General features: G+C 40.8%; 3 protein-coding genes across 3 annotated transcripts; 1 reads left to right on the top strand and 2 right to left on the bottom strand.

Moving 5' to 3' along the window:
• Window positions 1-52: 52 nt before the first annotated feature.
• On the top strand, window positions 53-4,553 carry si:ch73-15b2.5 (rho guanine nucleotide exchange factor 5). The gene is made up of 12 exons (XM_058631127.1): window positions 53-276; window positions 348-491; window positions 569-633; window positions 719-1,017; window positions 1,528-1,688; window positions 1,778-1,930; window positions 2,009-2,138; window positions 2,223-2,297; window positions 2,809-2,901; window positions 2,992-3,140; window positions 3,536-3,700; window positions 3,806-4,553. Exons 1-12 carry the CDS (start codon window positions 53-55, stop codon window positions 3,849-3,851), a joined length of 1,704 nt encoding a protein of 567 aa, XP_058487110.1. The 3' UTR covers window positions 3,852-4,553.
• cplane2 (ciliogenesis and planar polarity effector 2) lies at window positions 4,067-8,091 on the bottom strand. Its single transcript, XM_058632560.1, has 5 exons — window positions 7,675-8,091; window positions 5,939-6,091; window positions 5,699-5,823; window positions 5,428-5,567; window positions 4,067-4,983 (listed from the first exon to the last, which is right to left on the bottom strand). Exons 1-5 carry the CDS (start codon window positions 7,790-7,792, stop codon window positions 4,764-4,766), a joined length of 756 nt encoding a protein of 251 aa, XP_058488543.1. The 5' UTR covers window positions 7,793-8,091; the 3' UTR covers window positions 4,067-4,763.
• Window positions 8,092-8,745: 654 nt separating this feature from the next.
• Window positions 8,746-10,573, bottom strand: LOC131461365 (heat shock protein beta-7-like). Its single transcript, XM_058632561.1, has 4 exons — window positions 10,384-10,573; window positions 10,158-10,291; window positions 9,167-9,292; window positions 8,746-9,066 (listed from the first exon to the last, which is right to left on the bottom strand). The coding sequence occupies exons 1-4, from the start codon at window positions 10,460-10,462 to the stop codon at window positions 9,049-9,051; spliced, it is 357 nt and encodes a 118-aa protein (XP_058488544.1). The 5' UTR covers window positions 10,463-10,573; the 3' UTR covers window positions 8,746-9,048.
• Between the last annotated feature and the right edge of the window lie 1,200 nt (window positions 10,574-11,773).

The following is an 11,773-nucleotide window of genomic DNA, read 5'->3' on the forward strand; positions in this document are numbered from 1 at the left end:
AACAAAAGAAGTCATTTGTGTGCTGGAGCGGGAACATCAACATTAAAGTATTATGGCCCAGTGTGATCACGGAGAAGAGAACCAGAGCTCCCTGTGCAGCAGCGGCGACATCCTCGCTAATCTGCACTCCTACTTTGGGAATCCTCATCTCGTGAATAGTTTAGTATCACATATATTAACCACAGAGACAAGCGAGCAGCTTCCTTCTCTGGAGGCCGAGGATAGTGGGAGCCATGATGAGACCAGTGACCCCATGAACCAGCTGGACAATGGCAGGTAAACGCCTCTATCACTGATGTGAACCTTTTTATTTTTATTGTGAGGTGAAATGTCTTTTTTTTTTTCAGTTCTTGCACAGACACGTCTTCGGCTTTAACGCACATGTGGAGTTTTGGGAAAATGCTATCTGTGGCAAAGTTGTTCTCAGCTCCTAGACTTGATGAAGATGTCTCATCTTTGTCCTTGTGTGATGAGGATGAGACTGCAGAGGGGTAAGAGGCCGCGAGTCATTTCTACAAACATTACAGTTAAGCAGGAAAACTTGAGCGTTGCTTGCTTTTCACACAAGGGAACGAAAGGACGACGAGAAGGAAGAGCTGAGAATATCATTCCAGTCAAAGTACATCCAGATTGGTAAGCATCTCCCAGAATCCTCTTGGGAGTCCCTGAATGTTAATCATTTGTGTTGATGCCTGTGTTTTCATCCTTTGCTCTGCAGTGCCATTGTATCAGGATTATTGTCTGCAGGAGGTGAAGAGGGGAGTGCACAGGCTGGACAAGACCTTTCTGTCTGAACTGATATCGCCTCAGTATGTGCAGGGTCTGCACTCCCGTCTCAGCCCCTTTCTGTCTGCTGAGGCCACGTCCTCTCCGTCACGACTCCCTGAAGTCGCCCTATCCTCGCCTCCACCTCAGCCTATCAGGGTAACGCCATGTACACTGTGGCACGATCTGGACGAGGTGAAGGCGTCTGGCCTGCTCGACCGCTTGACCCCCAAAGAGATTCGCCTTCAGGAGGTGTGAGAAGCTCTTTCGTACTCTTACTCGTGCTCACGTGTGAAAAGGATACAAGTATGTGAAGCATGGTGCCACAGTGAAGTTTCAGGTTGACATTTACTCTTAAATGTATTACAAGGATGAAAAGATTATTGATTGAGAGTAAGAATTTATCTTTCTTTCCCTCGCAGGGTTTTCACAATAGGGACCATGAACAAATTCTTATTTTGAGTAAAAGATCACAAGCTACCATGTCATAATTGTATTATTATTGTAGTGAAAGTGTACACAGGACAGGCCCCGGATAGTTTTGATAAAATGTCACCTATAAAGGAGTTATTAGTACCGTAGGTTGTATAAAACACCTAAGAAATAGAGGTTTATAGAGAGGATGGATGAGCGGTCGGGTGTCTTCTACCCACAGGAAATGCTGAGTTGGATCAGTTCAGTGTTTTGGTCTTTGATGTGATGGTGAGAATGCACGGGGAATAGACCGAGGGAAAACATTTGATCCATTTTGTTCATTTCAAGTCCATGTTTGAGTTGATCAGTTCCGAAGCGTCTTACTTGAGGAGCCTTGGAGTTGCGGTCGATCACTTCTACGCGTCCAAGACTCTGAAGCAGACCCTGCCTCAGATGGAGCATCACATTTTATTTTCCAACATCCGTCACGTCAGGGCAGCCAGCGAAAAGTGAGCACTCCACACACAGAAGAACCTCTTAATACCTTTTGAACTGTTATTGTGTTTGATGGTAAAACCTGGTTTCCTGCTGATTCCAGATTTCTCATGGACCTGGAGATACGACTGGGAGAGTGTGTGTTAATATCTCAGGTCGGGGACATCGTTCTCCAGCACGGCCCAGAGTTTCACAAACTCTATGTGCCATATGTGACCAACATGATGTATCAGGAGGCTCTAGTCAACCAGCTGCTGTAAGTCTCGAGATATGGCATCTTAAACTTGTTATGTGTGTGTCTAGTACAGTCTTCACTTGCCCTTTTTTCCCCCAGGCAGCAAAACCGAGACTTTGTGTATTCACTCAAGAGGCTCGAGAGTGACCCAGTGTGTCAAAGACAGAACCTCAAGTCATTCCTCGTGCTTCCCTTCCAGAGAATTACTCGCATTAAGCTTCTACTAGAGGTAGATTGGAGTTGAAAACGCTGCCTTGATGCAGAATGTTTCATACGGAAGGTGTTTATATATATTTGTGTGGTTTCCATTTAGAACATCCTGAAACTGACACAACCAGACTGTGACTCAGTGCCAAATGTGGAAAAAGCAAAAGAAGCTGTTCATGAGGTAATCCTGCTTTTTTTTTACTTTCAAGATCTAGACATTTGTCTTAGTCTAAAATGGGGAATGGAAACTATGTCATTGAGGTGATGTTCTGTAAAATTGTACTGAATAAACAGGAATTAACAAAAAAATCCACCCAGTAGTAAACAAATAGAGACTTTCAAGTGTTCATCTATAGAGATTTTCCTGCCTGAGTACTTTTAGTTTGTGCATTTTAGGTATATGTTGGTGCTTAAACTTGGAACAGTATTTCTAATGGATGGCTCAACACCGCTTTTAATGCCAACACCGTTATCACAACCTTGAGTTTCTACAATATCAGTCTTTTTACAAAATGTTATCTTAAAATAAGTCCATATAACTCGCATGAAAACTGCATTCCTTGAGTTCTGGTCACGTGTTTGAGCTCCATCTCTTTGTAATATTTAGGTTTTTTTGTTTTTCCTGTATCTGATCCAGCGATTTTTAACCTTCTGAGAATTCTTCTTCTTCCACCAACGTCTGCTCTCACCAGATTGCAGCAGATTGTGACAAGGGCGTCCGCAAAATGAAACAAATCGAAGAGCTGGTCTACCTTGAAATGCTGCTGGATTTTGGTAAAGTGAAGGTAAGAATTGTTTATGTCGTTCCTAAAGTTCCTAATGCACTCAGATGTAGACGGCAGTTCACTCGTAACAGACTACCCTTCGTCACGCAGTCCGTTCCTTTGGTTGTAAGTGAGCGTTTCCTGGTGCATCAAGGTCCCGTGAGACAGCTGACCTTGGAGGGCACTTACAACTCCAGGCCATCATTCGTCAGTGTCTACCTCCACCTCTTCAATGACCTGCTCATCATCTCTCTTAAAAGGTATTTGATAGGGATTTTTGTGTCCGATATCAAAAACTCGACTATCTACCGATATCAGTGCGACACAGTCATTTTAGACCATTTATGAAGCTGTTGACACATTTGTGTCGAGTCATTTCAAAGACATTTCTCCAACTGTGTAACAAATATTATTCTCCCAAAAAGAACAGCCCAAACATGACTCGGCTAAAATGTTTTTTAGCTTTCGGATTCTACATTTTTTTTTATCTGTCTGATATCGATCCAGTGATTTGTGACCCGTATCGGACCGAAACTGACTGATACCGATTCGCATCCCTAGTATTTGAGATTGAAATATTCATGTATTACTTCTGACACACTGAAGGTTACGCATACACTAATCAGATTATTATTATTTTTTTCCTCATGTTCAGGGATCAAAGGTTCATAGTCATGGATCACACCGTGTTCCCCACACACGTGCGCATTGAGCACCTGAAGACCGAAGTCCTGAGTTTACCCCCAGAATCCTTCCTGCTGCATCTCTTACACAGCCGCACAGGACATCCCACAGCCATGATACTCGTGACAAACACAAAGTGAGAGCAAACTCATTTAATATCATCTTCATGCCGACTAATAAATCTCCGTCAGAATCATATCATCTGTGACAACTTCTACTTTTTTTTGTTGTTGTACTGCAGGGCAGATAAAGAGACATGGATGAAGCTGCTGTCAAGTACACAGTGATGGAACATGAGACTTTAGATGCCACGCTTTTTTTTTTCTTTTTTTTTTTACTTGCACACTTCCAGTTGTGGTAATTGACACTAACGTTGTTCACCGTTGAGCTTTATCTGCACTGAATGTTCTAGACAAAGGAAATGTGACGGCACTGATGATTCAAATAAGCACTGAACTCTCCACACAGCAGACGCACATGAGGTGAAGGGAAACTTTTATACTTTTTTTTTTTTTGCTGTTGCTCGTATTTAATACCTGCCTTGTTTTTATAAATTACGGAAAAATAAAATAATCTGATCAAGCCAAACTTATACAGCACATGCCTCAATCCATGTCATGATAAATGGCTAACTGGGCATTTACAGTAAAATTAATCTGTTTTGACTGAGCAAATGCATTTTCAGATAAAGTAAAATTTTCTACAGCAGCTATAGAGGGGGGAAAAAATGAATTCAGTGATTTACAAACACATGGGTATTAAATACAAGGACACAAATCACAAAGATTAGGAGAAAACATTGTAAATGTATGCAGAACTCAGGAAACTGAGCACCCTAAAAGACATGCACGGAGCAAAGGCAAAAAAGTGAGACAGTTCTACAGTGTTTGAGCCATTACTTTAAAGGCCCTTCACTTTTTACTGCTGTGAGATACTCATCATGCCCTGGTCAGGAGACCCAAAACTGGTGATTAGGGACGGAGAAGTCACAAATAAACCCTGATCCTGACCTTAAAACGGCCTTGAAACACTTTTTCTTTCCTTTTTTTTTTTTCCTACCATGACTCAACTAAATCCCTTGGTAAAACCAGTGTAAAGTAAGTTTCTCAGACCTGCTGCTAAAGCAGTTCCTCAAAGGCAGACACTGAGGTGTTTGTACATTGAGTTTTTTTCTTTCTTTTTTTTTAACTCTTAAGTATTCAGAGAAGAGTCTCCGTCTCCTGTGTGTGGATGCCTGTGGATCCCGCTGTGACGCAATCCTGATGCCACAGCTGCTCTGCCAGACAGTTGAGGACGGGAGCTACGTCACCCAGGCCGTCGCTGACCTCCCCTCCCACGCGCAGCAGCGGTAACCTCCACCTCTCCTGGAAGAGCTTCACGTCTCTCTCTGCCACGTCACAGTGCATGAAGAGATCAAATCTGAATAAAGCATTAAGGAAATTATAGCTTTAAACTTAATTTATATTAAACTAACTGTCAAAATCCTAACGATGACAAAGTCACAAAGAGGTTAATCATTCCTAGACACTGGGTCAGGACCCACAGATTTTTGTTTTTTCCAGCTTTTACATAATAAATAAAATAAGTTTAAAATCATTTATCAATCTGGTTTACTGAAAATATTGTTACATGGCGGTAAAAATAATCACATTTGCTTTTGTCAAAGTTTATACTGTGAATGTTGTTTAAAAGTCTGCTGTAACCCATTTCACATGCCAAATGCAGTAGTTTGTCAACAACTACATAAATGTTAAAATGCTTCGAGTTTAAAGGGGCAAAATACAAAACTAAAAGACGACTGTGTCTTCATAACTGACAAGGAAAAGATGAAGAAACCCAGCATACAAATTCATAAGAGGATACTTGGTGCCAACCACCAGTTTGACCACTGGACTCACAGGTGGAACCATCCACTTGGCGATTTGATTGGACAGATCGTCAAAGGATGTCCTGTCGGTGAAGGAAAACAGGAAAAGGACGGCGTCCACCTGCTCCTTACAAGACTGGGAGACAAGGCAGAGTGATTAGCAGATTGGCTATTTGTTCAATAATTATACAAAGTGCATAATTGTGCCTTTTCTGTTGCTCCCATGTTCAGTGCAGGAGTCATAATAATCGTGTGTTTTATACATACGGGAAGCAAATGGTCGAATCTACGTAAGGCGTTCTCTCCACAGTCCCACAGCTGTAGACGGAAGAAAAGCACTCTGCCGCTGTCTTTCAGCTTCACTGGCCAATACACCACTGATGTTTCAATCCCTGCAGAAACAGAAAATATTTGTGGGATAACATTTGAAAAAGAGAAAAATATAGGTCAAACTGACTAACAAGAGTAAACTGTTTCTGTCGACCTCAGTGGGAAACCGGGACCTACCTGTTGTTTCATAGTGCAAGTTAGGAATACTCAGACCAGCGAGACGAGCAGCAAGTGCAGTTTTCCCAACTCCACTTTTGCCAGAGATAAAAATCTTATAGTGAACTGTGTCCACAGCCACTTGTGGAGGCATCACTGGAGACTCCAACAGGCCTGTAAACAAAAACCCCCACCAGATTTTCAATTGTACATCCATGTTTTTCATACGCTGCCAACAAAGTGGTTAAACCAAATGAAAGTCTGCCCTCCAGCATGAAACTGCCATTGAGTTTCTGTGTAACAGATTAGTCTCTTTACTTTGAAGTGTTTCAAATGTTATTCCACATTTAAGACTATATGCCTTTTGGGTATTTTCCCATTAGGCCTATTTGTTTGATAGCATTTGTAGTTAATGGTGGTTGTCCCAACTTAAGTATTATAGAGGCATGAAAGGTGTAATTATGTGTAATTTTACCTTTCAAAATGTCAAACAAGCAATAGCCTGAAAAACAATATTTCTAGAGCCTCATAAGATAACATATGACACCTAAATGTAATATTGACAAATTTAAATCTTAACATATGTTGGTAAACTACCAACAATTTCCCAGGAGATCAACTTAATAGACGAATATTCTGATAGTGATAGTGTAAATGTCTTCCAGCCATGTTTTGTGACTGATATCTTGAAGGATAACTAACTACTCTGAAAATTTGTTGCATAATCACGATGTGGCCAGAGGGGTGATGGTGACTCTGTGGTAGTTGGAAGGCCGAGAGTTCGATTCCTGGCTCTGCTAGTCTACATGCCGATGTGTCCCTGCTGGGCAAGACTCATTACCCCATGTTGCTCGTGAGTATACACCAAGAGTGGAGCACATACTCAGATTCTGTAATTTGTTATAAGTAAGACCACAGTGTACGAAAATGTCTTACTTAAGGTAAACAGCATTGCACCTGATTTAAAAAATAATAATAAAAAAATACAATTAATGATCATTTATTACATGGACTGATCTGTTTATTTTCTCAACTGACAACACATTCATATGTCTAATAGTTTCGTAATCATGTTTTATCAGAGTAATTAAAAAGTAAAGCAGAAACCTGTCATATTTAAGAAGGCAGGACCATTAAATATTAAGACTAAAAAAAGGTAGGCCTGGCTTGTGCTTTGCTAAGATGCTGGATATATAAATTAGTTAAAGTTTCCTCCTAAAGGAAAATTTCTTCCACACACTTTGTTCTATGCAGTATCTTTTCCCTATAATTGCATTTTTTGGGTCTATTCAATCTTCATTCAGGTTGAATCATGTATGATTAGATGATAGTCAAATAGACAGTTCACTATTTTTTCCCCACTGATACATTTGTTTTTTATATGCTTCTGATATGTTTTTCATTGTTTTAACATAACAATGACAAAAAGATCTCTTCTGTTCTATAAAAGTGAGAAGACACTGATCGAAATGTGAAGGGACTTTTTCTATCAGCTAAGACAAAAATAAAATACTCACCAGTACAAACCATAAGTCGATCCTCAGCTCTACTTGTATGTACTTTCAAATTGTTAAATCTTTAACAAAACATATTTATTGATAATCTTTTCAAATGTTGTGTTAGTAAACGCATCATTTGTAATGCAGCTGTCAGATAACTGCAGTTGACTATAAACATTTACCATTGAAATGTAGTGGAAAAATTAGCATGAAAGCAAAAATATTCAGCTCAGACTTGTATTCAATTACAACACATACCGAAGTTTTTGCGCATTTTCTTGTGGAGAATCTTGTTGAAAAACTCTTTGCTCTCCTTACATCGATGCCAGTCACTTACTAGCACCGATCCTGGAGCGGGAGGACGAACATCTGCCATGTTGTTCGTGTTGTTGATGTTTATGAAGCTAACCGAGTTAGCATCATATGTGTGTCATGTTCTTCCGGAAAAAATATCGACACATTCGACTTCTTTATCGGTTTAACAGATGCAAGTCAAAGCAATGTTACCAAAAAACATTCATTTAGTCGTTGAAAAGGTTTTAAATGCGGTCAGTAATTCGCTCTTTAACAAACTACCAACAGCTCAATCACTTCCGTAAACCAAAACGTCCCTTGACGACCATAACGTCACTTCCGTTCGTTCGTCGTGTTGCCTTCAGGTGCAAAAGAAAGGTTTGTATTTACGCCGATTGTATCTGGTACTCAACCTGCTGCATTTTAAAAGTCTAACGCGACGTTTTGGTAATTTCTTATAGTAAGTAACGTACGTTTTGGTAAACAAGTTAAACGCGGTAAATAATTTAAAATGGTAAATAATAAACTGTACAGTCAGTTGACATCACATAATACTAATGCCAGTGATTTCAAAGCTATGGTCCAGAGGTTGAAGTACTTAATATTCTACTCAAGTTAAAGTAACGCTATTTTATTAAAGTAAAAGTACTGGTCTAACAATGTACTCTTAAAGTAAAATGGTAGCTTGTTTAAAATGTATTGGTAAAGGTTACTGAGTTACTTTTTTTAATAAGGTTGTGGTTGTGGGGACACTAATATCACATTAATTGTTTTTAATTAAAGGCAAACCTTTACAAATTAAAGTGCTGACAAAATAAAATATGCAATATGGGTCCAAATGGGTCAGAGGTCACTAATTACTTTCCACCTCTGCTATGGTCATACACAGGGACAAATGTGTGTATCATCAGAATAAGCGGTGTAGTGTGGTCTACTATTGTCACTGCCACTAAAACGGCACTCAACACCTACAAAAAGAGTATGCGCAATGTGAATTTTATTACATATTTAATTACTGTTTTTAATGAAAATTGGTCATCTCCACTTTTTATTTGAAGAAAAAGAGTTGATGTGCATTGTTATGCTGCAAACTTATTTGATTCGACTTATTTATTTGCAACCTGTTGCTTTGTAAATAATACTCAAATAATACTAGCACCTAACAACCAGTTGTAAACAGTTTTGATTTGGGGTTTTTTCCGGGTATTTGCAATGTGGATGTCGAGTCGAGAGGACTAGATTGTGTTGCTCATGTTTCCCATAGTCAGTGAATGCTTCATTGTTCTTCGGCCTCGGCACTAGTGGGCGCTGTCGTGCGGCTACTGAGACCAGAGTGATTCAGTGCAGAGATGACATCTAGAGTGACAGAACAGAACAGAACAAGAATAAAACATTTGGAAAAACAACACAAATGTGATTGTTATTTACTGACTTTAAACTCTAAGAGAGAACAAACCCTGTGAGCTCTGACTGTCAGGATCCCACTGCTCTCCATGGACATGGTCACAGACACGGGGTCCACATCTGATGGCAGTGTGCACCGGTGTGAAAATGTATTTGTGACTGTGCCATCTTTTCCCAGCTGCTTGGAAGAGATATTATTATTATTATTATAATAAATATTTTTATTTGAATAAATATTTGAGAAATCAAATCAGGAGGGGAGTGGACTGCCACATGGCGGAGTAATGGCTTGCACTGTTGCCTTGCAGCAAATACATCTGGGTTCATGACCTGGTACAAATGGGGGCCTCTGGGTTCTCCAGTCTCCTCCCACAGTCCAAAAAACATGCAGAGGTTATTGGACACTAAACTGACCACAGATGTGAGTGTGAATTTGCCCTTTGTCAGCTGGGATTAGCTCCAGCGACCCATGACCCTCATGTGGAGGATGAAGCGGTAGAAGATGAATGAATGAATGAATGAATGATCAGGTGTGGGGACATTTTGCATCTTACAAACAGGACTGAAAGACGGAGATAATATTTGTAAAACAGGCCATAGATTGAGTGTAGTTTTACCTAATATTTCAGAATTGCATTCACTTTTATTCACATTTGAAGTTCTATATTCCAGCCAGAAAACGTCACAGGAGGCAGATTGTTCTTGCATTATCTTTCAAACTAGTCTTGCTGCAAAGGCAAGAGCTGCTCCAAAAGTCTGATGGTGTCAGGTCTGATTTTCCTCTCACATCCTGACTTTCAAAGACACTTGAAGACATTTGAGTTCTTGTGAACAGTGTTATAAAGCTGTTGTATACAGTTATGCCCAAAAAATGGGAATTTCACCCTTTGGTTCCAGAAGAAACTTCCCATAATTACGATCCTATGACATATATTTCACTCAGTTATGTTAAGAAGTAACCCCTTCCCTGTACGTGCTCTTTTGCAGTTCCTAAACTTTACTTAACTTTTACTTTAAAGACCAGGCCCCCCACTATGGCTCACCCTCTCAGCGTGGACCTCCAGCAGGTTGTTTGAGGATGTGATGATAACGTCCTCTGGCGAAAATTCGCTCACGTCCACTGTGAACTGAACTGCGTCCCCAACGACCTGGATCTTCCCCGTGGGATGTGAATGTCCTGTAAGACGTCATTTATGGCTCGTAAATTTAACAAAGAACTCAAATCAACAGGTTTTCTATTCTTCTCAAATCACGCTGTGTTCGACTGACCTGTGAATTTGTGTTCTCCAGTGCTCTGCTGAGGAGTCCATCCTGAACCTTCAGCCAAAGTTCTTCGACCTTTCTCCATGCGGGCAGAGGGAGTGACCTGTCCTTTACCGGCTGGACCTACAAACTAAGAGAGGTCATTCTAATCTAATGAATTGTTCTTTTGTCTCTGATAGAAATGTCACTGTACACCATATGGGCCTTTTATAGCCTACCAGGAGCTGGTGGGTGCCACGGGGTGTGGGTGTGGATGTGACCGACTCCCTGAGGTGACATGGATCGATGATATTTGCTGTTGTCCATTGTTGTCAAGGGGTCCAACATTTGTAGCCACACCCGTTGGCTTCCAGTCTTTTTGTCTCTGTGTTAGAAAGGGTGTGACGGAATTGGAATATCAAGTGTAATTCTTTTTTAAAAGAGGGATCATCCACAAGTAATGCAGCACGGGTAGGATTTAGAACCATATATGATACGATGTGCAGGCCTTCTTTAAGGGTGTGTCAGGAGTAAAGTGTCTTAACAGTATCTGTTGATTTCCAGTCGAGGTCTTGTAGAGGTGGTGGAGGTGGTGGTGGGGTTAATGCTGTATGTCTGAGTGGCAGTGGTATGATAGAGCACAGTCGAGTGTAGGTGTGGAATTTTGCTCTGCCTTGTCAGAGTCACCGAGGTTGATCAAGTCCCTCTGGATGACAGACGTCGCCATAACAAGGTTTGCCAGGCTGAACTGCTGAGAGTTCAGAAACGTCGACACTGATTTCAGACTCTCGTTGTCATGGTGAATCCACTTACTGATTAGCATAACAAGGGTGAAAGGTGATCAGACTGAAGTAGCCCACTGTCACCGGGTTAGATAGTTTGTGTTGAGATAGTGTCAGAAGAAGCTGCAATGCGTAACTTGCGACTTGTGACTTGTTGAGATTTTGTTGTTATTACGATTTAACATTATTTGCATGCTGTGCCGTTCGTCTGAAAACGTGAAAACAATACGATCAGACCCGACTGAGGGAGCTGTAGCATCGTTGTCTTCTTCTTAGGTAGGAATGCGTCCTAATCCCTGCGTCCAGCCTTGTACGGCCACCCATTAGCGAAGGGGGATAGAGGACCCTGACGCACGAGTATACCAGTAGACCACTAAATAAGTGCAATGTTTCTGTTGCCTCCGTCTGTGTTGACATAAAAAAAAAAAACATCCCTTCCTGTGTGCAGCAGGAGAATGTCACCGGGCGACACAAGATCTTAGTGAGAAACGCAGAGAGAGTTTTGTGGAGCTGTGTGTGATCTCATGTGACAATGATGCGAATGTAACGTTGTCACATTTGTTTATATTGAGAAGTTGAAGTGTTATGTTGCCAGTTAATTGGGTGAACAAAGATGTCCATACCTTTTTGAACAT

This window comes from Solea solea, chromosome 6 (assembly GCF_958295425.1).
Source record: "Solea solea chromosome 6, fSolSol10.1, whole genome shotgun sequence".
Classification (NCBI taxonomy): Eukaryota; Metazoa; Chordata; class Actinopteri; order Pleuronectiformes; family Soleidae; genus Solea; species Solea solea.